At 37.9% G+C, this 27,978-nt stretch overlaps 2 protein-coding genes across 11 annotated transcripts in view; both read left to right on the forward strand.

Moving 5' to 3' along the window:
- Positions 1-9,906, forward strand: part of slc7a10b (solute carrier family 7 member 10b) — a 31,101-nt gene extending 21,195 nt beyond the window's left edge. Inside the window, exons 10-11 of one of the 2 annotated variants that reach the window (XM_082159693.1) lie at positions 397-574; positions 9,142-9,906. In XM_082159693.1, coding sequence (XP_082015819.1) covers positions 397-574; positions 9,142-9,263 — 300 coding nt within the window. In that variant the 3' untranslated portion in view covers positions 9,264-9,906. The remainder of the gene's footprint in view (positions 1-396; positions 575-9,141) is intronic. The other variant, XM_082159692.1, reaches the window with a different exon arrangement.
- A 1,710-nt stretch (positions 9,907-11,616) lies between these two features.
- On the forward strand, positions 11,617-27,904 carry dus2 (dihydrouridine synthase 2). 9 transcript variants are annotated; one of them, XM_082159688.1, is made up of 16 exons: positions 11,617-11,756; positions 12,005-12,156; positions 12,271-12,316; positions 12,467-12,558; positions 13,326-13,369; positions 15,740-15,800; positions 16,904-16,951; positions 17,047-17,112; positions 17,264-17,334; positions 17,408-17,494; positions 17,650-17,818; positions 18,160-18,281; positions 21,729-21,872; positions 23,081-23,168; positions 23,877-23,950; positions 27,295-27,904. In XM_082159688.1, the coding sequence occupies exons 2-16, from the start codon at positions 12,016-12,018 to the stop codon at positions 27,560-27,562; spliced, it is 1,521 nt and encodes a 506-aa protein (XP_082015814.1). In that variant the 5' UTR covers positions 11,617-11,756; positions 12,005-12,015; the 3' UTR covers positions 27,563-27,904. The 9 variants fall into 9 exon arrangements, with proteins under 9 accessions (XP_082015814.1, XP_082015811.1, XP_082015810.1 ...); XM_082159685.1 differs by having other exon boundaries at positions 11,650-11,788; XM_082159684.1 differs by having other exon boundaries at positions 11,652-11,788; positions 11,992-12,156.
- Positions 27,905-27,978: the final 74 nt, after the last annotated feature.

The raw sequence follows: 27,978 nt of genomic DNA on the forward strand, positions 1-27,978 counted from the left end.
CAGAAGACGTCTCAGAGATGTATTGCAGATGAGCAAACACTCTAAAAAATACATCTTGCAGATGTAAATGCAAACGAAAAGTGTTTACTTTTATTTGTGTAGACACAATTGCAAAAAAAAAATTCTTTCTTTCGTTTCGTTAATCTGTTAATTATTTAAGTCAAATATATTTAGTGTAGGCTATTTATTCTTTTTATATAGGTCTTTAGACTATGATTTTATGGGAACAAAAATTATTTTTATTTTCTTTTTAATGTAACTCTCGCGACCCTCGACAGCCTGTGCATTATACAGTGCATCCAGCAGGTTCACCTGGTTTGCTGCAGTAGACAGTATTCGCTGCCAGATCATGTTTATAGTGGGTGAATATCAAAGCTTTGTTTGTTCTCTTGTCAGGTGAGTCTCCTTGTGCCGGTGTGTTATCTGCTCTTCTGGGCTCTACTACTGGGCTTCAGTTTGCACTCAGAGCCGCTGGTGTGTGGAGTGGGGCTGGTCATTATGCTAACTGGAGTACCAGTTTATTTCCTGGGAGTTTACTGGAAAAACAAGCCAAAATGCATATATGACTTCATTGGTAAGGAGACTGGATATGCAATTTATATTCTGTGTTCTCTATAGGAACAGTGCAAAAAAAAAAAAAAAAACTTCTCAATATACATATTTAAAATAATGATTTACTCAGCCTCTTGCCATTCCAAACCTTTTTTTCATGGAAAACAAAATGAGATGTTTTGAAGAGTGTCAAGCTCCAAAAGGACAAACAAGTGCCACAAACGAGTTATAAATAGTGGTAGAGAAAGTTCAATGCACTGCAACTGAAGAAAACACATGCAAATAGAAAAAACACCAGGATATTATGAACACATTTTCATCAGTTTGACAACACATGTGCTGCAAATACTCACAACACAATAAAAAACAGAAACGCACTGCAAATACTCACAACACCACACAACCAAATACAGAAACATGCTGCAAACGCTCACAACACAACCAAATACAGAAACGCACTGCAAATACTCACAACACATCCAAATACAGAAACTCACTGCAAATACTCACAACGCATCCAAATACAGAAACATGCTGCACTCACAACACAACCATATACAGAAACACACTGCAAATACTCACAACACATCCAAATACAGAAACATGCTGCAAATACTCACAACACAACACAACCAAATACAGAAACGCACTGCAAATACTCACAATGCATCCAAATACAGAAACTCACTGCAAATACTCACAACGCATCCAAATACAGAAACATGCTGCACTCACAACACAACCATATACAGAAACACACTGCAAATACTCACAACACATCCAAATACAGAAACATGCTGCAAATACTCACAACACAACACAACCAAATACAGAAACGCACTGCAAATACTCACAATGCATCCAAACACAGAAACATGCTTCAAATACTCACAACACAACCAAAAACAGAAACGCACTGCAAATACTCACAACACATCCAAATACAGAAACTCACTGCAAATACTCACAACGCATCCAAATACAGAAACATGCTGCACTCACAACACAACCATATACAGAAACACACTGCAAATACTCACAACACATCCAAATACAGAAACATGCTGCAAATACTCACAACACAACACAACCAAATACAGAAACGCACTGCAAATACTCACAATGCATCCAAACACAGAAACATGCTTCAAATACTCACAACACAACCAAAAACAGAAACTCGCTGCAAATACTCACAACACATCCAAATACAGAAACATGCTGCAAATACTCACAACACAACCAAATACAGAAACTCACTGCAAATACTCACGACACATCCAAACACAGAAACATGCTGCAAATACTCACAACACAACACAACACAACACAACCAAATACAGAAACTCACTGCAAATACTCACAACACATCCAAACACAGAAACTCACTGCAAATACTCACAACACATCCAAACACAGAAACATGCTGCAAATACTCACAACACAACACAACCAAATACAGAAACTCACTGCAAATACTCACAACGCATCCAAACACAGAAACATGCTGCAAATACTCACAACGCATCCAAATACAGAAACTCACTGCAAATACTCACAACACATCCAAATACAGAAACGCACTGCAAATACTCACAACACATCCAAATACAGAAACGCACTGCAAATACTCACAATGCATCCAAATACAGAAACATGCTGCACTCACAACACAACCAAATACAGAAACACACTGCAAATACTCACAACACATCCAAATACAGAAACATGCTGCAAATACTCACAACACAACACAACCAAATACAGAAACTCACTGCAAATACTCACAACACATCCAAACACAGAAACATGCTGCAAATACTCACAACACAACACAACACAACCAAATACAGAAACTCACTGCAAATACTCACAACACATCCAAACACAGAAACATGCTGCAAATACTCACAACACAACACAACCAAATACAGAAACTCACTGCAAATACTCACAACACAACACAACCAAATACAGAAACTCACTGCAAATACTCACAACGCATCCAAACACAGAAATGCACTGCAAATACTCACAACACATCAAAATACAGAAACTCGCTGCAAATACTGACAACATATCCAAATACAGAAACGCACTGCAAATACTCACAACGCATCCAAATACAGAAACATCCTGCAAATACTCACAACACATCCAAATACAGAAACGCACTGCAAATACTCACAACACAACCAAATACAGAAACTCGCTGCAAATACTCACAACGCATCCAAATACAGAAACATCCTGCAAATACGCACAACGCACCCAAATACAGAAACATCCTGCAAATACGCACAACGCACCCAAATACAGAAACATCCTGCAAATACTCACAACACAACCAAATACAGAAACGCACTGCAAATACTCACAACGCATCCAAATACAGAAACATCCTGCAAATACGCACAACGCATCCAAATACAGAAACATGCTGCAAATACTCACAACACCATCAAATACTGAAACTCACTGCAAATACTCACAACACAATCAAATACAGAAACTCGCTGAAAATACTCACAACACATCCAATTACAGAAACGCACTGAAAATACGCACAACGCGACCAAATACAGGAAGTCGCTGCAAAAACGCACAACGCAACCAAATACAGAAACATGCTGCAAATACTCACAACACATCCAAATACAGAAATGCACTGCAAATACTCACAACACATCCAAATACAGAAACTCACTGCAAATACTCACAACACATCCAAATACAGAAACATGCTGCAAATACTTACAACACATCCAAATACAGAAACATGCTGCAAATACTCACAACGCAACCAAATACAGAAACTCGCTGAAAATACTCACAACACATCCAATTACAGAAACGCACTGAAAATATGCACAACGCGACCAAATACAGAAAGTCGCTGCAAATACTCACAACACAACCAAATACTGAGTCACTGCAAATACTCACAACACATCCAAATACAGAAACATCCTGCAAATACTCACAACACAACCAAATACAGAAACTCACAGAAAATACTCACAACACAACCAAATACAGAAACTCGCTGATAATACTCACAACACATCCAAATACAGAAATGCACTGCAAATACTCACAACACATCCAAATACAGAAACTCACTGCAAATACTCACAACACAACCAAATACAGAAACTCGCTGCAAATACTCACAACACATCCAAATACAGAAACACACTGCAAATACTCACAACACATCCAAATACAGAAACATGCTGCAAATACTCACAACACATCCAAATACAGAAACATGCTGCAAATACTCACAACGCAACCAAATACAGAAACATGCTGCAAATACTCACAACGCAACCAAATACAGAAACTCGCTGAAAATACTCACAACACATCCAATTACAGAAACGCACTGAAAATATGCACAACGCGACCAAATACAGAAAGTCGCTGCAAATACTCACAACACAACCAAATACTGAAAGTCACTGCAAATACTCACAACACATGCAAATACAGAAACATCCTGCAAATACTCACAACACAACCAAATACAGAAACTCACTGAGAATACTCACAACACAACCAAATACAGAAACTCGCTGATAATACTCACAACACATCCAAATACTGAAACGCACTCCAAATATGCACAACACAACCAAATACAGAAACTCGCTGAAAATACGCACAACGCGACCAAATACAGAAACATGCTGCAAATACTCACAACACATCCAAATACAGAAAACTGCTGCAAATACTCACAACGCAACCAAATACAGAAACATGCTGCAAATACTCACAACGCAACCAAATACAGAAACTCGCTGAAAATACTCACAACACATCCAATTACAGAAACGCACTGAAAATACGCACAACGCGACCAAATACAGGAAGTCGCTGCAAAAACGCACAACGCAACCAAATACAGAAACATGCTGCAAATACTCACAACACATCCAAATACAGAAATGCACTGCAAATACTCACAACACATCCAAATACAGAAACTCACTGCAAATACTCACAACACATCCAAATACAGAAACATGCTGCAAATACTTACAACACATCCAAATACAGAAACATGCTGCAAATACTCACAACGCAACCAAATACAGAAACTCGCTGAAAATACTCACAACACATCCAATTACAGAAACGCACTGAAAATATGCACAACGCGACCAAATACAGAAAGTCGCTGCAAATACTCACAACACAACCAAATACTGAGTCACTGCAAATACTCACAACACATCCAAATACAGAAACATCCTGCAAATACTCACAACACAACCAAATACAGAAACTCACAGAAAATACTCACAACACAACCAAATACAGAAACTCGCTGATAATACTCACAACACATCCAAATACAGAAATGCACTGCAAATACTCACAACACATCCAAATACAGAAACTCACTGCAAATACTCACAACACAACCAAATACAGAAACTCGCTGCAAATACTCACAACACATCCAAATACAGAAACACACTGCAAATACTCACAACACATCCAAATACAGAAACATGCTGCAAATACTCACAACACATCCAAATACAGAAACATGCTGCAAATACTCACAACGCAACCAAATACAGAAACATGCTGCAAATACTCACAACGCAACCAAATACAGAAACTCGCTGAAAATACTCACAACACATCCAATTACAGAAACGCACTGAAAATATGCACAACGCGACCAAATACAGAAAGTCGCTGCAAATACTCACAACACAACCAAATACTGAAAGTCACTGCAAATACTCACAACACATGCAAATACAGAAACATCCTGCAAATACTCACAACACAACCAAATACAGAAACTCACTGAGAATACTCACAACACAACCAAATACAGAAACTCGCTGATAATACTCACAACACATCCAAATACTGAAACGCACTCCAAATATGCACAACACAACCAAATACAGAAACTCGCTGAAAATACGCACAACGCGACCAAATACAGAAACATGCTGCAAATACTCACAACACATCCAAATACAGAAAACTGCTGCAAATACTCACAACGCATCCAAATACAGAAACATCCTGCAAATACTCACAACACAACCAAATACAGAAACGCACTGCAAATACTCACAACGCATCCAAATACAGAAACATCCTGCAAATACTCACAACACAACCAAATACAGAAACTCACTGCAAATACTCACAACGCATCCAAATACAGAAACATCCTGCAAATACGCACAACGCATCCAAATACAGAAACATGCTGCAAATACTCACAACACAATCAAATACAGAAACTCACTGCAAATACTCACAACACAACCAAATACAGAAACTCGCTGAAAATACTCACAACACATCCAATTACAGAAACGCACTGAAAATACGCACAACGCGACCAAATACAGAAAGTCGCTGCAAAAACGCACAATGCAACCAAATACAGAAACATGCTGCAAATACTCACAACACATCCAAATACAGAAACATGCTGCAAATACGCACAACGCGACCAAATACAGAAAGTCGCTGCAAATACTCACAACACAACACAACCGAATACAGAAACGCACTGTAAATACTCACAACACATCCAAATACAGAAACATGCTGCAAATACTCACAACGCAACCAAATACAGAAACATGCTGCAAATACGCACAACGCATCCAAATACAGAAACATGCTGCAAATACTCACAACGCAACCAAATACAGAAACTCGCTGAAAATACTCACAACACATTCAATTACAGAAACGCACTGAAAATACTCACAACACATCCAAATACAGAAACATGCTGCAAATACGCACAACGCGACCAAATACAGAAACATGCTCCAAATACTCACAAAACAACCAAATACAGAAACTCGCTGATAATACTCACAACACATCCAAATACAGAAACATTCTCATTCACAGTTCCATGCTGGTGGAACGCTCTCCCCACCCTCATCCGGAATGCAGAATCCCTGACAACATTCAAAAAACAGCTAAAAACCCATCTCTTCCGTGAGCACTTAACCTCATACATTTTTTTTTTTTAAAAACCCGATGTTTTTCCCTTTGAAACATCACTTATCAGGCTTATGCTACTCTGAATAATACCTGAACTTCGTATTTTGAGCACTTCTTGTGTTGTTGTTGTTTTTTGCCTCTTTATGATGACTCGCTTATATTAGTCCTAATTTGTAAGTCGCTTTGGATAAAAGCGTCTGCTAAATGACTAAATGTAAATGTAAATGTAAACATCCTGCAAATACGCACAACGCATCCAAATACAGAAACTCGCTGAAAATACGCACAACGCGACCAAATACAGAAACATCCTGCAAATACTCACAACACATCCAAATACAGAAACGCACTGCAAATACTCACAACACAACCAAATACAGAAACTCGCTGCAAATACTCACAACGCATCCAAATACAGAAACATCCTGCAAATACGCACAACGCACCCAAATACAGAAACATCCTGCAAATACGCACAACGCACCCAAATACAGAAACATCCTGCAAATACTCACAACAACACCAAATACAGAAACACACTGCAAATACTCACAACGCATCCAAATACAGAAACATCCTGCAAATACGCACAACGCATCCAAATACAGAAACATGCTGCATATACTCACAACACAATAAAATACTGAAACTCTCTGCAAATACTCACAACACAACCAAATACAGAAACTCGCTGAAAATACTCACAACACATCCAATTACAGAAACGCACTGAAAATACGCACAACGCAACCAAATACAGAAAGTCGCTGCAAAAACGCACAACGCAACCAAATACAGAAATGCACTGCAAATTCTCACAACACATCCAAATACAGAAACGCACTGCAAATACTCACAACACATCCAAATACAGAAACATGCTGCAAATACTCACAACACAACACAACCAAATACAGAAACGCACTGCAAATACTCACAACACATCCAAATACAGAAACATGCTGCAAATACTCACAACGCAACCAAATACAGAAACATGCTGCAAATACGCACAACGCATCCAAATACAGAAACATGCTGCAAATACTCACAATGCAACCAAATACAGAAACTCACTGAAAATACTCACAACACATCCAATTACAGAAACGCACTGAAAATATGCACAACGCGACCAAATACAGAAAGTCGCTGCAAATACTCACAACACAACCAAATACTGAAAGTCACTGCAAATACTCACAACACATCCAAATACAGAAACATCCTGCAAATACTCACAACACAACCAAATACAGAAACTCACTGAAAATACTCACAACACAACCAAATACAGAAACTCGCTGATAATACTCACAACACATCCAAATACTGAAACGCACTCCAAATACGCACAACACAACCAAATACAGAAAGTCGCTGCAAAAACGCACAGCGCAACCAAATACAGAAACATGCTGCAAATACTCACAACACATCCAAATACAGAAACGCACTCCAAATACGCACAACACAACCAATTACAGAAAACTGCTGCAAATAGCAGGGAAATGTTTCAAGGGAAATGTTTCAAGGGGCACAAACAAGTGACGAACCTGGCCTGCCTGGGACATGCTTATTGTTTAGTGTTCATCAGCGGTGTGGTCACACTTTAGTTTAGGGTCCAATTCTCACTATTAACTAACTATTAACTATGACTTTTGCCTGAACAAACTTCTAATTACTGTTTATTAATAGTTAGTAAGGTAGTTGTTAAGTTTGGGTATTGGTTTAGATTAAGGCATATAGAATGTGGTCATGCAGAATAAGGCATTAATATGTGCTTTATAAGTACTAGTGAACAGCCAATATTAGTAATATGCATGCTAATAAGCAACTAGTTAATTGTGAGAATTAGACCATAAAATAAAGTGTTACCAGTGGTGTTGTCGATGACCTGACAGGTGAGTTTTTTTGTTTATTTTAACATCCTGATCGTATGTGCATTGAATTTGCAGCACATTTCTGCATGTGGTTGTGTTGTGAGTATTTGCAGCACATGTGTTGTCAAACTGATGAAGATATGTTCATAATTTGCTGGTGTTTTTCTACTTGCATGAGTTTTCTTCAGTTGCAGTGCATAGAGCTCTCTCAGCCACCGGGTCCATATGACTCATGCACTATATTTCTAGTCTTCTGAAGTCACATGATAACATATTTGTAAGCACCTTTGTGAAATAAGTCCACCTTAGCATTCCTTTAAACAGAAAACTTATTATGAAAATTATATACTTAAGTGGGAAATTAATGTAATGTTTCCAGACACCTGATTACATGGTAATTGCAATTAAATGAAAATGTATTATAATTTAAATTTAAGCAATTTAAGCAAACATTTAAGCAAAACATGCAATATATATATGTATATATATTTATATGTTCCTTACACAAATGTAAAACAGAATACTGGAATATGTTGCACAAGTCGTATCGTTTGCAACGGCATATGGAATGTAAATAATGACAGAATTTTTCATTTTTGGGTGAATTATTCCATTAAATTGTGTATCAATGACTACCATGCAATTATTAATGTATTCATGAACTAAATCTATGTGCATATATTGTTTTTTTTATATACAGAGTGGGCTACGTACCTGGGACAAAGAGTGTTTTTTGTTGTTTTCCCACAATTTGATCCAATTGACATGGCAGAATGGACTGACAAATCTTCCTTCACAAGCAAAGCTTCTGGACCTCTTTGAATTTTCTATTACTGTAATTTGGCAGCTCTTCACCTAAAGTCCAGTTTCCAGGCTTGTAGTCGTAGCAAAAAAAGAAATGAAAGAATAACCGCCTCATTTATTTCGATGGGGATTGTATTTGTATGTGTCATGAGTTTAAGTGGCACTGGGTATTGCTCACTTTTTGGTTAGGCATGTTATTTCTACCGCAGAAAACAGTTTGAAAGCCCTATAATTTGCTACTGGGTTCATTTGCAAATGTCCTATGTTGATACATGTACAGAATCTCTCCTCTCTTTTGTATGATGTCCTTCACCTGTGATGTCTCTCCAACTACATAACAGTTTCTACAGGCTCTGTACGCCTCACTGCTGTAAATACATTTAAATGGTTTCTAACTCCTCACAATTTTGGTCTTTAGTCTGAAATGATATTGTTACTGTACTTGCAGGCATATTTTCTTATTCTTACAGAATATGTGATTTCAGAATTAATTGCTTAAAATGATTGACAAGGGATTGCAATTTATATTCTCCTTTCTTCTTCTTTTTTTTTTCCACTGTTGGTGAAGAACTTTTCAGCCATCCTGGGGAAAATGCTGTTAGAAAATAAGAAATAAAGTAATACAAGTGTATATACAAGATGTAAATACAAATAATACATCTAACTCTTTCGCTATTTTGTTTCTCAGGTATATTTATGTTGTTGTTATTTAGGTATTTTTACTCAAATAAGGAGAGAAACCATTAAGAATAGATTGATTAGAATCTGTTGTTTCACTCTATGCCTTTCCTAGGCTGGAAAAACATACCCCCATGTTAATAACAAAACCATTTCAGTACTCTATATTCTTATTTTTAATGTTTCGAAGATTAAATTGGGGCTACTAATAATCCAGTGACATGTAAAAGCACACTGCAAACAGATCAAATTAACTTGTCAAAAAGATACAAAAACCTCTACAATTTACATATCCGATACTGATACAAACTGCTACATTTTTAGAAACCTTAAAGAAAAGAAAACCTTAGACAGTTTTGTAAACTTTCTGCCAGGGAATTAGTTTAATTGCTTAGCACTTAACTTGATGCGTAGTGTCATAATGTACAAGACAAATCAGTTATAGCTGGTGTAAAAAATGATGAAATGGCAAAAGGCCCCGCTGGGATTCGAACCCAGGATCTCCTGTTTACTAGACAGGCGCTTTAACCAACTAAGCCACGGCGCCTCCGTGCGATAACTGGAAAATACGCTTCTTGAAGATTGTGTGTGTGTCTGTGTTGTCTTTTCTGTTTTTAAATATGAAATGTTCACATTTTAATTAATTAGCTTTTGATTTGGTTGAATGCTCGTTTAGTCATCTGGCACACCAAACGTTCTCGGTGCGTTCAAGTCTGTTTGACAATTTTATATTCTTACATGACACAAACAGAATTGGACAAATAACATGGGTGGCATTATTTGAAAATATTTGTTCAAACTTTCAAATCAGCCGTGATTTATATTTTGAATTGAAATTATTGGCGCTAATAATAATTCATACCGCTTCGGATCCATAGACAGTATATAAACGTTCGGATCGGTATTCGAGGCTAAGCGAATCCCATCATGCATTATGTTCTCGATCTTATGTGCCCCGAAATCGCGAGATGTGAAGGAAAACAATCCACTGTCATTTAATATATATATATATATATATATATATATATATATATATATATATATATATATATATATATATATATATATATATATATTATTTTTTTTTTACTGTAATTTTGTTGGAGTGTTGCACGTTTTATTAGTGCAAAGATGAGTAGGGTATAGGCATTTTGTACAACATTTGCAACTGTTTAATCACTAAAATAAGAAGCACTACAATTTTAAAATCATGTCTTCTGCTATTTATAGCGACTACTGAACAGAGATTTAGAAGTTTACTTAAAAATGCAATGTATTGAAAATAAAATAAATAAATAAAATAAATAATAGCTCTGTAAACCCTTGCATTTTTTGCAACACTATAAGTGTCACATCGGGTAATCAAAAGATCTTTGCAGTCTTCACACCTACTTGAACACTTGGGCCAAATAGAGGAAATAAGTCATGCCAGTAGACAAGTGGTCACGTGCAAAGATCGCAAGTGTGGTTTTTTATTTTTATTTTTTTTATGCCAAAAATGAAAATATAACAAGTACATAACAACAAGAACAATTAAAAAAAAAAAAAAGGGAAGGGAAGAACAAAAATATACAAGGTTAAACATTGAAAGCAATTATTGACTTTTCAAAGACTTTTTGTTTTTATGCCCATCAAAGACAAAACATAGGAATTATACTAGAAAAATAGACAGTAACGGGAGCAAGTGTGGGTTTTCGGGTTTTCTCAGAACTGACCGTCGCGCGGCGATGGCGTCATCCGCACCGGAAGCGAGCGCAGTGCACGCGTGTTTACCGCAGCTGTAATGTTGACTCAAGTTGAGTTTGATACTTGGAAGTTCAGCGCTGGGATCATGTAAATATCTACAGTATGGGGATAATATAACTGTAATTATAATGGCACAGTCGCTATTTGATATACATAATCAGAATTTAGAACATATTTGGCTATATTAATAATATATTACTGAAACTAATAATGTGATCATTTACATGCTTTGATCTGATAGTTACATAATGATGATGTTAATAATAATACATAATGATACACGTACTTTATCTCACTGTTTACATCCGCATTGATGAACAAGCTGTGGTGTGTAGCAGTTGGACGGATGAGGAAGATGATGATGATGAAGATGGGGGACAGGTTGTGTTTTGATGGGAAGGCTGTTCTGGCCCCTATGGTTCGGGTGGGCACTCTTCCCATGAGGCTGCTGGCGCTGGACTGTGGAGCAGATATTGTGTACTGTGAGGTGAGGATGAGCATTCACACCTGTACATGTCACGTCTCAGTCCACGACTCCTGAATCTGAAGTATTTGCACTGCAATATTGTTAAAATGGAGTTATGCCCCTTTGATATTTCAGGAGCTGATTGACATCAAAATGGCCCAGTGTGAGAGAGTAGTAAACGGTACGTCTGTTACTGTTGGTCATATCAGATATCCAGGGATATTATATAACATGCAGTATGTAAAATGGGTTCACGTTTGGCAAAATGTGATTGTTAAAGTTCTAGTCTGTTTTAGGGATCCATTTTGCATATTAATAAATGTGTCTACAGATGTTCTGGAGACGGTTGATTTCGTGGCTCCGGATGAGCGTGTGATGTTTCGCACCTGCAGTAAAGAGAAGAGCCGTGTGGTCTTTCAGATGGTCAGTGTGGCAGTTAGTTCACTTCAGAATTAAACTTTCCTGATAAGTTACTCTCCCCACGTCATCCAAGACGTTCATGTCTTTCTTTCTTCAGTCGAAAAGAAATTAAGGTTTTTGAGGAAAACATTCCAGGATTTTTCTCCATAATGGACTTCAATGGGGTCCAACGGGTTGAAGGTCCAAATGTCAGTTTCAGTGAAGCTTCAAAGTCTCGACATGATCCCAGCCGAGGAATAAGAGTCTTATCTAGCCAAACTATCGGCCATTTTATAACAAAAATAAACATTTATATACTTTTTAACCACAAATGCTCGTCTTGCACTAGTTCTGTGATGCGACACACATTACGTAATCACGTTGAAAGGCGTTTAAAAATGTAGGGTAGAGCGTAAAGAGTACCTGAAAACTATACTTGAGTAAAAGTACAGATACTTTACAGCGAAAATGACTCCATTACAAGTTGATAAGACTCTTATTCCTCGGCTGGGATCGCGTAGAGCCGTTGAAGCTGCACTGAAACTCACATTTGGACCTTCAACCCGTTGGACCCCATTGAAGTCACTATATGGAGAAATATCCTGGAATATTTTCCTCAAAAATCTTCATTTATTTTCGACCGAAGAAAGAAAGACATGAACTTCTTGGATGATGTGGGGAGAGTAAATTATCAGGAAAATTTAATTCTGAAGTGAACTAATCCTTTAATATTTCCTGAACGCATTATTAATAATTTTAAAGCATATTCAAATTCTATGCTTGTGTTTCAGGGCACGGCTGATCCAGAGAGAGCGCTGGCTGTGGCTAAGCTTGTGTGAGTTGGATTCATTTTATTATAATTTGTTTTGTCCCTTGTGTTGTGTTCTGGTCATTTTGACCTGAGCAGATTTTCTTTCTCCCAAAAATGTCATTGCATTGGACTAAAACTTACCGACTTAATCGCTCATGTTAAATTCAGGGTTCGTACGGTCATGAAAAACCTGGAAAAGTCATGGATTTTTAAAATGGCAATTTCCAGGCCTGGAAAAGTTTTGGAAAATGAATAAACTCATAAAGTTTTGGAAAAGTCATGGAAATTTGTTTTTCAAAATATCTGTGTACTTGAATTTGTTTAATTAATAAAATTTGGGAAACAAATTGCAATACTTTTTTCGTTTTACTGTGCGTTCACACCGGACGCGAATAGCGCGTCAAATTCGCGCCTGACGTGTCTAGAAATTTACGCGCGTCAGAGGCGAAATGACGCGTTTCCATTAACTAAAAGCGCTGAAACGGACATGAAAGGGGACCCATTTCTTTTGGCCCATCTAGTTTTAGTCGCTGTCCTCAGTGCCGCAGAAAAGCGCTGAAACGGACATGAAGGGGAACTCATTCAGCGCTTTTCTACGGCACTGAGGACAGCGACTGAAGTAGCCACACCTGTGTGGCTCTTGTGTTGCTGTCATCAGCTCAGTGCTTCAAATTAAAATAAGCTGCTTTGCATTTTCATATAGCTTCGTATGTGCCTTTCCATTACAGATTTGAGCAAAACTTTTTTTTTTCTTCTAAATATCGATAAATAACTATTGCAAAAGGATGGCGTTTCCATTAACCGACTAAAACTTTTTTTTATTTTTTTTTTATCAGTCATTCCAAAAATCATGGCAACGGAGGACGTTAGTAGGTTTATATCTCACCCACCGCCCTACAAATTATTATTATTAATGTCTTATCCAGTAATGTCAGGGAAAGACCCTTATGCGAACGGCACATAGGCTATATGCTAAGTTTCTTCATGTTTCTCCCTTGATTGTGGCATTTCTTTGAGAGTAGGCTATCCCTGTATTGTTTCTTTTATGAATTTAATAAGGAACCCTGGCTTTCATGTATTCTTTCTGTCCAAAAGGTCCGTGTTCTTTTGTGTCCAATCGTTTTTCCTTTAACCCCCAAATGAAAAACGAAAAATGAAGGGTTGTTGTAAGTAGGCTATTTTTAAAACGCAAAGTTGAACGCCAACATTTAAATTTGAACTGTAGGCTACACCAAATGCTGTGCGAAAAAGAAAAAAATATCGACAAATTTTCTGATTTTTGTTTATGACTTTTTGCCTCTTTGTTAAACATTTAAAATATATATGATTTTTTTCTTTTAAAAAATTTATTTGGTCTTTTATTTTCCGTGTTCACATTTATGAGGAAAAAACAATGTTACGTGACCGTTCTCCATTACGGTAATGAGTCCTCTGAGAGCGGCACTAAAAGACTTTAAAACTTACACAGAGACCTCAAACAGAAAGCACAAAGCCTTCCTAAACGAATTTCGTTTTGTATTAATTGTATCTTGATTTTAAAATGTTTCATTAACCAATTGCTTAATAGCCTAAATAAAAAGTAAATAGCAGAAAATAGATAATCACAACACAGAGGCGCCGGAGTGAACTGGATCATCCATGAACCGAAACTCAGCGTAAAAGGTAGCCTACTCGCCTCACAGACCTAAACAAAACTGAAATAGGCCTATATCTATTATCTACAGAAATATCTACTTTTAAACAGAACAATTCAAAACAAAATAAAACGATGTAGCCTAATCCGTATGAAATGTGCATTTCTCTCCGGCGTGTTCACTACTAAGAAGATCGCGAGTCAGTCAACTTCGTCTTTGCAGTCGACACAGAAAATACTTGTTTATTAATAAACAATTAAAATTGAGAAAGAGAGAGAATATAAGATTAGTTTGACTAATTTTGAGGACTTCTAATGATCTGTTAACAATCTCGTTTTTTTTTTTTTTTTTTTTTTATGGCGTTTATCGCATTTTGGAAAAGAGCTCTTCAAGCACATTTAGATTTTTCATCCGCTACTAACATTACCCGCCCACAAGGAGTTAATTAACATGTATACACAGATGTTTTATGGAAAACTATGTCATGAATATTTACCTTTAAGTCATGGAAAAGTCTTGGAAAAGTCATGGAAATTTAATGGTAAAAATGTGTACGAACCCTGTAAATTATCACCACATATTGGATTCGATACATTTAGCAACTTGCTTTCTCTCAATTAGGTCAGGTTTTGTATTTGTGTTACAGGGTTTTCATCACAGCATAAGCGATATTCAAAGTACACTAAGTATTACACCGTGTTCCTCTAACTTTATCACATTTGAACTTATGTCTAATGTTGCTGTTTTTCTTCCTGAACAGGGAGAACGATGTGGCGGCCGTCGATGTGAATATGGGCTGTCCCAAGGAATACTCCACAAAGGTACGGGTGGCTTCTGTGTCAAACATACGGCCGGGGTTTACCTGAGGACACACTGAATATCTGGAATTCAAATCATATTTAAAACTAGAAATAAACAAACAAAAAAATTGGATTTTGAAAAACAAAGGAACATTGTCACTTAAAATAAAGAAGAAATATAGTCTTGGTAAACTCTCTTTTACAAAACAATGTTTTTACTTTCATTTTTGGAACATTTAAATTAAATCATGCTGGATAACTCTGGGGGAAACTCATGTTAGGCTTTCAGTGTAACTTCTCCCTGATACAGAGCTCTGCAGGGATGAGGTGTTTTTGTAGGCCGAGCCGCAAGTTCACATTACACTGATTCCTTCGACACAAACCCAGTAGTATTTTTCCATTGGCTTTTGGATTATTGCAGAAAATAAGGTCTGTGACCAACAAAAGCTTGTGATTCTTACACGTTCTGTTCATCTTGATAATATTTTCAATTGAACACTTGAAACTAAAAACAAACACGGTCACATGACTTTATCGTCACCATCACTAAGCTTCTGACAACTCTTTCAGTCTTTGTTTAAAACATTTTCCCTGAAAGTCTGAGGTATAATAGTTTGATTATAAACACAGTGAGGCTGTGAAAGCATCTAGTGAGTTGATGAGTTTAAGTTTATACTCCCCAACAACCTTTATTGTCCCGTTTAGACACTTGTTAGTAAAAGCTTTTTAAAAAATCACAAGAGTGTTTTACTGATGTATTTTATGTTGTAGAATAAAAGGTGAAAATATATTGAGTTTGTGTTCACAACAGACCATTTTTCAACCATTTAACCAAAAACCCATTGACTTCAGGACGATGGAAGTGGAAGTGCTAAAATGCAACTTGTTGCTGGGTTTGGGCCAACAAAAATACATCATCCCTACAACTCTTTAATGTTATGATGATAACTTAATTTGTAATAACACAAAATAATGAAATTAGAAAACACAGTGATGTCTGCATTTGTGCTCTCAGACTGTTGCTTGTGTTGTATTATAATGTACACATTTCATATGATGTTTATGTATTATCATTATTTATTTCTGCTGCTGTTAAACATACATTTCACATTGACCTCACGTAGGGAGGAATGGGTTCGGCACTTCTCTCTGACCCTGAGAAAATCGAAGCTGTAAGTTTTCTTAGTTTTTTTCTTTTCTTTTTTTCTTACTATATGAGTTTTATAAGTATTATCAACTTTTCTTGCTTAAACGTCTTGTCTTTTAGATTCTGAGGACTCTTGTGAATGGAATCTCAAAACCCGTTACATGTAAAATCAGAATCCTTCCTACGGCAAGTGACGTTTTTCTCTGTTTTTTGTTGTATAATTTGTGTAAAATTTTGAATAAGTAAAAAAATTACTGAGCTAAGAAACCCTGATATAAAACAGCATATTGATTGTTCCTGGTAATTAACGGATGTGTGATGTAATGTGCTCTTTCAGCTTGAGGACACTGTGAATTTAGTGAGGAGGATTGAACAAACAGGAGTGGCGGCCATAGCAGTGCATGGCAGGTTCGTGTGTTTTCAGAGGGATTCTTCTCATGTCTGATAGAGCATCTTTATATTTGAACTTTTGTTGTTTCAGGATGAAAGAGGAGCGACCGCGGCACCCGGTCCACTGTGATTATATACAGGCCGTCGCTGAGAGTGTGTCCATACCGGTCATTGCCAAGTGAGGCTTTACCCTACATTACACTTATGCCACAACTACTCGAAGTATTCGTGAAATGGAAACTGTCTTTTTGAATCTGATTTACATATGAAGTTCAGTTGGCATCACTGGTTTGTGTTGTGATCTTTGTGTTTTGATGATTTGTGTCTCTGTAGCGGCGGCTCTTCAGATATAGTGAAGAGCTTTGAGGACATCGAGACGTTTCGAGCGGCTACAGGAGCTTCATCGGTCATGATCGCGCGAGCGGCCATGTGGAATCCTTCAGTGTTCCGCCAGCAGGGGGCGCTGTCTGTGGAGCGGGTCATGGAGGACTACATCAAATACGTAAGCGGGACAACATGCCCTCATCAATTATTTAAACGACAAATATATGTGTAACAAATACAACTCATGACAATAAATATTTGTAAGTAAAATGTTTTTTATTGTGGACAGGGATAATAAAGTTGTGCAACATAAAATGCATTCAGTAATATAGAATAATAATTAAAATGCATATTAAAACCCCTTTAAAAGTAAATGTATTAGATGACTGAAATGGTAAACTAGTCTTCCATGAACATACTCTAACCCAGATGTATCTTCCTAATACTAATGTGAATAAATAATAGTAAAACGGTTGTTTAGGAGTCTTAATGATATTTGTGTCTTATGTTTTCTAACAGGCTGTCCGCTATGACAATAACCCGTTTAACACCAAATACTGCTTATGTCAGATGCTCAGAGACAGAGTTGAGTCTCCATTTGGAAAGCGGTTGCATGCAGCTCAGACCACTGAAGAAATATGGTAACTGTGTCTTTTACTCATGGAATTTCTGTTTATATATATATATATATATATTAGGGGTTTAACAGTTCACAAAACTCACGCTTCGGTTCGATACGATACAGTCGTGACACGGTTCGGTACATTTTCGATAAAAAGAAGAAAGAAATGCCAGAGAAACTTCCTTGATTTTTTTTATTATTATTTTTTATTTCTTAAAACTAACATCATAAAGTATGATCTTTTTTTTTCTTTACTTTGAACAATGATGGAGCTATACTTGACCCATCTTCTGGGGTGTCTTCTTAGCAGCATATAAAACAAAAACAGCTCCAAAAACATTTAAAAAAATTTTTTTTTTAATAAATGTAATATTGTAGTAAGTTTAAACATTAAGTTTGCAAGGCTCCAGATTAACATTTGAGGGCAGCAATTTTATTCATAAAGTCGAAATAATTCAAAAGTAAAACGATTAAAGGAGAACTCTGTAACTCTAGCGAACTCTAGTCACTTCTTCGCTGATTTTCCCTTTTGTTGTCGCATGTTTTCCCCACGAGCTCCCCCTACAGCTGTGGGGGGGCGTATATTTCACAACACGGTCGTAAAAAACACACTTGCGGCGGCCTCCTCCCCCTCTCTACCGCTGCTCATGTGCGTTTGTTTTGATCGGAGCAAGCCAACTGTATCGTGTGGAGCTATGTCTACCGAGGTGGGTAATCTGGTAATACATCATACATGCGTGTGTGTTTATGTCGAATTGCCGTAAAGCAATTTGTGTTTCGCGCTCGTTCTCGTTCTAGTTCTCGCTTCTCACGAGACTTCCAATTTCACTTTGCCGGGACGGCAGTGCGCAAGTTGCAAGGTTGGTTTTCCGCCTGGGAACGCTGGGGGGAGCGGGGAAAGTCACCAATATCACCAGAACAGGTTGTTTAACCATCCAAATGATTTCTAGACAGTTTTATTAAGTTAAAAAAGTTACCAAGTTCTCCTTTAAAGGGGTGGTTGATTTATGATTTCACTTTTCTAACTTTAGTTAGTGTGTAATGTTGCTGTTTGAGCATAAACAACATCTGCAAAGTTACAACGCTCAAAGTCCAAAGCAAAGGGAGATATTTGCTTTTAAAGAAATCATTTTTTAAGGACTACAACGAACGGCTGGTAGGGACTAGGGATGTCCCGATCAGGTTTTTTTGCCCTCGAGTCCGAGTCCGAGTCATTTGATTTTGAGTATCTACCGATACCGAGTCCCGATCCGATACTTCTATAATACATAAAAAAAAGAATAAAGAAGAGCGAAAAAACAGATCCAGGATGTTCCTTATTTTTTATTTAATTCACCTTATTTTAACATTCAACAACTCTGTTAACAAACAGAGCACTTCTGTGAGGTAGCTTGAACAATCAAGTCATAAATAACATAAATTCTTCACTTTTGGACTTTAGTGCAACAGTAAATATAAAAAAAAGTCTAATATATAAACAAATAGCACCTCAACTTAAAATACCCGGCAGGCATGTAAACAAATAAAATATAAAAGTGCCACAGTGTTTGCAAAGCCAGTAATGTGCTTTTAGGAACAGCACTCCTAACTCTTACGCAGGTTTCACACTGCACGCGTTAGCAGAGTATTTTAACATGGGATTTTTCGCCGCCCATGTTAACAGATTAGAGCATTCACACCGCACGCAGAGGTGGCGCGGCAGTGCGTAGCAGAGCAGAGCAGCAGTGCCGCGATCGTTTCGGCGCCGAGTCTATTTTTGCTGCGCCGCTTACGCTGAATTAAAGTGACAATCAATCAATGCATTGATCATGGCCAAAATACACCGCAGTTTTATCCAAAAAGTGCATTGATGATATCTATTGTGTTTAAAACAGTCAATCAAATGACCAACAGCAATTTAAAAAGAAAACAAATGTCCAAAAACAAACTTGTTGCCAGAACAATAAAAACAAAGATGAACCAAAAGTTATATAAATGAAATTATTAATAAAATAAGCTTCTTGACAAGTCTTTTCTCTTAAATGTATTTGAAAACGAAAGAAAGCAATGCCAACTTATCCATTATAGAGTACTCTGTCTGTACACAACCCGCGGTTCAGCCGCGCGTGACAAACGCTGCCAGTGTGAAAGCAAAACGCGCGTGTCCTGCTCCTGCTCACCATATCCACTGCTCCTGCGCTGCTTACGCTCTGCTTGCGTGCAGTGTGAAACCGGCGTAACTCTGTGGCACCGCATAACTATAGATGTGTTCAAAAATAATGAGAATATATATACATATCCGAGTCCTGATCGGGAGGTAAAGTCCGATTCCGATCGAGTCTGAAAACACGTGATCGGGCCCGATTTCCGATCACATGATCGGATCGGGACATCCCTAGTAGGGACTACACCACATTCCTCCCGGGTTAGTGACATCACAAACCCTAACATTTACATGAACCCCGCCCCCGGGAACACGCAGTCCATGTTGAGAAGAGGAAGAGTTGTTGTAGTCGAGCACATTTGAGAGTCTGCTCAAGCTGTCGCATCCGTCTTTTCACATGCAATAGAAAGTCACTCTGTGTGGATCTCACAACAGTTCCTATACGAGTGATTTATAGATTATAATGACAGAATATGCTAATTGAAGATGGTTAACTCCACATCAGCAACATAAATCAGCTAACACTCGAGCTCTTGAAACTCCGCCCTCTGTGCCGGGAGCAGCAGCTCATTTGCATTTAAAGAAACAGACACAAAACGGTGCGTGTTTGCTCACCCTCAAAAACTGACAATTTTAACATGCTATATAAAAATATCTGAGCGGTATTTTGAGCTACACACACACTCTGGGGACATCAGAGATTTATAATTTATTTTACATCTTATTAAAAGGGCATTATACCACCCCTATAAATCAATATTTGGGAGTGGAAGTGGCAGCCACCTACTGGTTACAATGGTAATTTTATGTCTTTTTTATTTTTAAATAAATGTGAGTTTTCCTACATCTTGAAACTTTTAGTTTTATAAATGGGGGTAATCTTTGAAGGATGAACAAATAATGTGTAACGTACTTAAAAGCGTTTCACGATTCCTGCCAAACTCCCATGGCTACAGTTACTATAGTGTTACTACAGTAAATCTATGGTGAATATTGCTGATCTGTGGACACTGGATAGTTCATTCATGGCACAATGTTTCTCCTGGTTTCCACGCCAGCGCTGTTTGATCTGATAGAGATCTACGGCTAATAACGGAGAAATGTGAATGCTTCTCACTAGACCTCGCAGTGATGTTACTACTTCTGTGGCGACTTCAAATGCTTTCTTTACTGGATCTCTTAGCGCTGTGTAGTAACAGTGTCGTTAATAATACGTGTATCGTTACACCCCTAATATTTTTGCATGTGTATACACACACACACACACACACACACACATAAATAATGTTGTTTTTATGTGTTCTGTGTGTGTCTGTTTTGCAGTGAGGTGTTTGGATTGACTGACTTCTACATGAAGACCAGCGCTGAACTGAAAGCTAGAAAAGCTGCCCTACAGACCAACGGGGATCAGTCTGAGATCCCTAAAGTAGAAGATGATGTCATCATAATGCCTGTCCGCTTTGAAAGGTGAATTGTGACCCACTGATGACCTAAGAAAGCACTTTGGCTTGTGCACGTGTTACGACCGCTAGGGGTCAGCAGCAACAGGAGAAGGAAGAGTCTCACTACCAGAGAGATGGCAAACAAACATTACGTTTTACTTTTAAAAGGGTTTAGCGTCGGGGCAGATAAGGCCAAAATAACAAACCAAAACAAACTTCTTCTTTTTTACCTCTACAATTTCCTAACACACAAATAAAGAAAACAAAATACAATTTAAACTTGCCTACCTCCCTGATCTAAAAACAATGTGAAAAGATAGATATACAAAATAAAATGGCGTTAAACCCCCAACAAGAATATTTACAGAAGATGTTTACTAGTTCGTAGCAAACTTGTTCGTAGTCAATCAGGCGTGGGTCAACATGAATAATCACAGAATCACACAATCTCAAATAATCACTCTCAATCTCTCTGATACGACCCTCTAGACTAGACAAAACAGCACGAAGTAATAGCAAAAACAGTCTACAGTCAATCACGCGTGGGCCGAGGATAAGTGAAAGTGAAAGGGACACGTGACGGCCAAGTATGGTAACCCATACTTGGAATTTGACCTCTGCATTTAACCCATCCAAGTTAATGCACACACATTAGGAGCAGAGTAGTGAGTAGTTAACACACACACACACTGCAAACATGGATACACACACCCAGAGCAGCGGGCAGCCTTGTGTGGCGCCCGGGGAGCGATTAGGGGTTAGGTGCCTTGCTCATGGGCACCTCAGTCATTTCCCACCAGTTCTGGAATCGAACCAGCAACCTTTGGGTTACCAGATCAACTCCCTAACCACTAGGCCATGACTGCCCCAAATGAGTGTTTTGGTGGTCTCATATCTGGATGAGGTGTGGAGGAGAACCAATCACAGCTTCCAGGAAATTACCACAAGAATCCGCCCACCTGTAACACAATCATGCACATACACACAAACATGCACATACACACAAACATGCACATACACACAAACATGCACATACACACAAACATGCACATACACACAATCATGCACATACACACAGACAATATACACAGGACAGAATGGAACAAATGACTCGGCTCATAACACCTCCACCCACACAATAAAACTGTTATTGTTGGTTAACACGGGTACCAGTGTATTTTCTGTTTTAACAGTTGTATTTAATATATTTATGATTGTGTTTGTGTTTCCCAGACGAGATTATCCACCTCAGATCACTCCAAAGATGTTCCTGCTGGAATGGAGCCGGAAGGAAAAGCTTGATCAACCTGTATATGAGACGGTCAGTTCATTAGACTGTGTGTGATGGTAGCAGTGGTTCTCAACTAGGGCCTCAAGAAGACTTATGATTAAGATTTTAACCAGTATTAAAATAAGACAAAACATCAAAAAATAAAACGTATTACAATTCACCTACACAAGAACCATGATTCCCCTAGTCTTGAAAAACCTGAACATATGAAGTAGCTTAATTTTAAAAGTGGGACTAAGTATGTAAAAGAGTGTAAAGCCTTATGTATGTTTGTGTGTGTAAGACTGAAAATACTGGTTGAGGCCTGATTTATGGGACAAAAGGGCCATGCTGGCTAATTAACATTTGACCTCCCCATACAGCCTTTCTTCCTCTCAGAAACTAGGAACTCACACAAGAACATGGTTTAATGTGAAACTAAGTATGTAAAAGAGTGTAAAGCCTTATGTGTGTTTGTGTGCGTTAATGTGTATATATTTGTGTGTATATATCAGAGATGTGATTTTTACAGATTTACATATTTTCCTACTTTAAAAGTATGTCCCACGTCAATAGCATAAATTCGATAAAAAATATTCTATATATACGTGTAATTTTTATTGATCTATTTATTCATATAAAAATAATTCTGTTTTAATGTTGTTGTGGACCATGTGTGGTTGAGAACCACTGGTGTATAGGATTAAACTAACCTATTAACCTATGACCGATTGTTTAAACAGTTTGTTTACTTCTCAGGAACAGCGAACTCAAGATCGAGCTTTTCAGTCCACGGTTACTCTAGCCGATAAGAAGTACCGCTCTACCCTGTGGTGAGTTTGCTGTCTGATACGTCACACACTCCTGGGGAAAAAATAATGGGCCAAGCCCAAAATGGCTAAAAAATAAGCTTTCATTTGTCTTAATTTTTGCTAATTTCCCGACCAATAATTTGTGGTTAAGCAAATGTACTTCTAAAAGTGGACCTATTATGCCCCTTTTCACAAGATATGATATAAGTCTCTGGTGTCCCCAGAATGTCACTGTGAAGTGAAGTGTCAGCTCAAAATACCCCACAGATAACTTATTATAGCTTATTATGGCCCCTATGTGGGTGTGAGCAAAGAGCGTCAGCACGCTGTGTTTGTCCCTTTAAATGCAAATGAGCTGCTGCTCCCCGCCCCCTTTCCAGAAGAGGGCGGAGCCTTTACAGCTCGTGCTTCAGATACTCCAGCAACAACAAAACAGGAGAATCTCGCGCAGCCAGAATGCCAGAAATCGTCAGTAGTGGTGTTCAGCCTTACATGTTCAAACCAGAGTCGGACAATGCAACTGACAATGTTTCTGAATGGAAAGTGGATACATTTATGAAGTTGTTGTGGAGTTATTGACTAGCATGTATCGTCATGTTAATCTAAAAATCTCTAGTTTTGTGCAAATCCAGCACTGAACTGACCCTCTTTTGGAAGCAGTCCGGCGTAAAATGAATTGCGCAAATACATAAAACACTTAAACGACTTTCTCCAGCACATTTCCTTCATAAATGAAGGCTTTACTATGATAGCATCAAAATCACTATTTTTAAAACACTAAGAAGGCTCGACACAACATGAAACTTTGCTGGAAGTATCACCAGGGGCTCTGCACATGAACTCCAGCATTGAGAACATTGTTTGTGTACACAGAGTTTACTAAAAAGAAAGATTTTGAACAACTCACTGAAGCTGTGTCTGCTGGCATTTTGACAGTCAAAAATAGTCGATCTCCGAATGCAAAAGAACTGACTCCTTATATATTGATATATTGAATGAAACCCCTTGTTTATTATTATTTGAATAGATATTGCCATGAGCTAAGTGGCTAAGTTATCAAGCTTTTCATTGAAATTACAACTTCATGACATTTCCTCTTATGGAATCAGTTCATTCGCATTCGGAGATCGACTATTTTTGACTGACAAAATGCCGGCGTGATACTTCCAGCACAGTTTCATGTTGTGTCGACACTGTCGAGCCTTCTTAGTGTTTTAAAAATAGCGATTTTGATGCTATCATAGTAAAGTCCCAAACATTCCCATTCAAAAGGCATTTTGACCGAAAACGAAAATACAGTCAAACTTAAAAGTGCCGTTTCCATCCTAATTATGCTTTTAAACGAAATTTTGACTCGGGTAGATTAACAAAAAGAGCCTAGGTTAAATTTTGGCGATGCTTTAAAAAGCAATACTGTCTCAGAGAAACATCAAAGACAGAATGAAGTTTTTGGCAGAATAAGGAAGTTGTGTGTGGAGTGATGAATCACATGGTGAAGCTCCAGACCGGCGTCTTCAAAAATCTGCCGAGAAATATCATAATAAATGAAGAGTTCAGATGCAAAAGCCTCTAAGTGCCATCTGAAATTTTCTTCTAGAATTATCATTTTTATAAAGCTTAAGTTAAGTAATTTCACTTAAATGACAATTAATAGGTAATTTGTATTGCCATTTAAAGGCACAATATGGGATTTTTTCTCCACTAGGGGTCGCTAACCTATTTACAATAACAAAGGCGTAGATTGATGACGCAACATTTGCTATGAATTATGGATTTTGTCGTCAACGTCAAGCCGACCGATCTAATAATGTATATGGATTACTGAATACATCGATGCTTTTATCATGACTGTGATATGAAGCAGTTCGGGATTGCTAAGAGACAGCTATCAGCTTCACACGCGACGCGAGTCCCGCGGATATAAAAGGAATATGGACATTTCATTCTACCGAACTACACGCAGAATTACTACTCACAGGTCAGTTTATTAGACAAATTAAACTTGAGAGGTAACGCAGCGCTGTTTCACTTGGTCTAACATTACACTATCACACTAAACTGCATTTGAATGTGTTGAAATGTATGTGTTAACATTAGTTTGTCTGTATGAGACTAGCAGTAAGCTAGCTAGATCAACATTAGAATAACATACAGATCATATTCTAACATTTTATCATTGTTGAACTATATAACCTTGATTAGTTTTATGTAAATGTGCTCACCTGTTTAATAAAGTAACGTTACATGTAGGAGTTGTCGAAGTCTCGGACGTGGAGCTCTCGTTTATATAGTGTCCATGGGAGCTCTAGGCATCTCGAAAACACCGCGCTGATATTGATTCTCGGTTTAGTTCTCCTTTTTTATCCAAAGTCTGCTTGCCATGGTCCATAATGTTTGAACGAAACAACAACAGCGTGCAAATAGACATTGCGAACTACACAGTTGTCCGCGTCAGTTTGGTTACTATCAGAGGGCTCTGGTTCATAGCTCTGGTTGCCATGGCAGCACGAGCGGAAACCAGAGACAACACGGATATGACGGCATTGACGGCGACAAAACGGAAATAAAGACACGGTCCGTGTCTTCGAATTAAAATATTAATTTCTCTGGATTTAGAAGTTAATTGGAACTGTCTGGATAATGTAAATACACAACTTTAAAAAATATATAACATGGATATAGTGATTTTTTATATTTTTAAATAAAAAAAAATACATATTGTGCCTTTAAGTGAAATTATTGAACTTAAATATACGAGCTTGATAAAAATGATCATTCTAGAAGAAAATTTCAGATGGCACTTAGAGACTTTTGCATCTGAACTCTTCAAATGCATCTGTAACACATGAGGAAGAGGAGCCTTTCAGCTGCTGCTTATCTGCAAAACTCTTTTCATGCTTTGGAGTTCAGGAGAATACTGCAGAAATGAAAAGCTCTTCTCTAAAGATGATCAGATGTTATTTTTGCTCCTGCTCAAACTGCAAACACAACCAAGAAGTGTCTTGAGAACGAGTCCATCAGGCTCATGTTTAGCTCAGGTTTGAATGTTTGGTCTCACATTAAACTCAAACGAACTGGGAGACATTTGAAGGCATTAACAGTGAGCAGAACAACACTGACTCTTCTTCCTGTGAAAAGCCGTCTGAGCGTTGCGATTCCGTGCTGAGTTTCTTTATCTGCAGTATTTGTGCAGCTCTTGCTCATTTCCTTGCCAGTGATTTGTGATTTAAAATGGTGAAGACCATTAAAAGAGCACTAACTATTTTGCCATTTTTGGCTTGGCCCTTTGTGTTTGTCCAGGCGTGTGTACACTATAGTAATTCAGAGAATGACACTGTGGTTATTGCTGTTTTCACTCTCTTCAGGGAGAAGTCGAAGAAGTTTGCAGAGCAGGCCGCAGCTATAGTGTGTCTGCGCACTCTCGGGCTTCCAGAGGGCCGAATCGGAGAGGAGAACAGTGGACTGGTAAATAAACGCAAGAGGGACGACAACAAATGTGCACCGCTAAATGTCAATGAGTCAGCAACACGAAAGAGACATATAAGTGAAGTGCCACAGGAAGAGGAAGAGGAAATAATTTGCAGGACGAAAGTTGTGACTGGTGACTGTGGTCAGACCACAAGTGAACATTGACACTCAGCGTCTGATCTCACTGTAAAACTTTCATTCCTCTTCATTTCAATGCAAAGTGCCATTTTACCGTGTGCTTTGTATTAGCTTTTAAGTTTGTTACATTCAGTTATCAAGTGCCATCTCTAGTAGTGTTTTCTATTAGAAACACTGGTTTTGGAGTTTGTTGTATGCCAATGTTTCGCATGAGGGAATGTTTTTTTAATTTTTTATTTTGATGGGTTTCCACCGTTCACCAGAAGGGCGCAGTGCAGCGCCAATTACTTTCAGGACAAAGTCAAAACTGCTCCTGTACTGTGTCATGAAACCAAGATCATCATTGTGAAATAAACCATTTTAACTATGCGTTTGACTTTTGCCCCTCCATGTATTAAACAAGGAAAGCCTCAGTGACTCACATGTGAGAGTTTGTTTCTCAA

The sequence above is a fragment of the Leuciscus leuciscus genome (assembly GCF_965113295.1).
Source record: "Leuciscus leuciscus genome assembly, chromosome: 25".
NCBI lineage: Eukaryota > Metazoa > Chordata > Actinopteri > Cypriniformes > Leuciscidae > Leuciscus > Leuciscus leuciscus.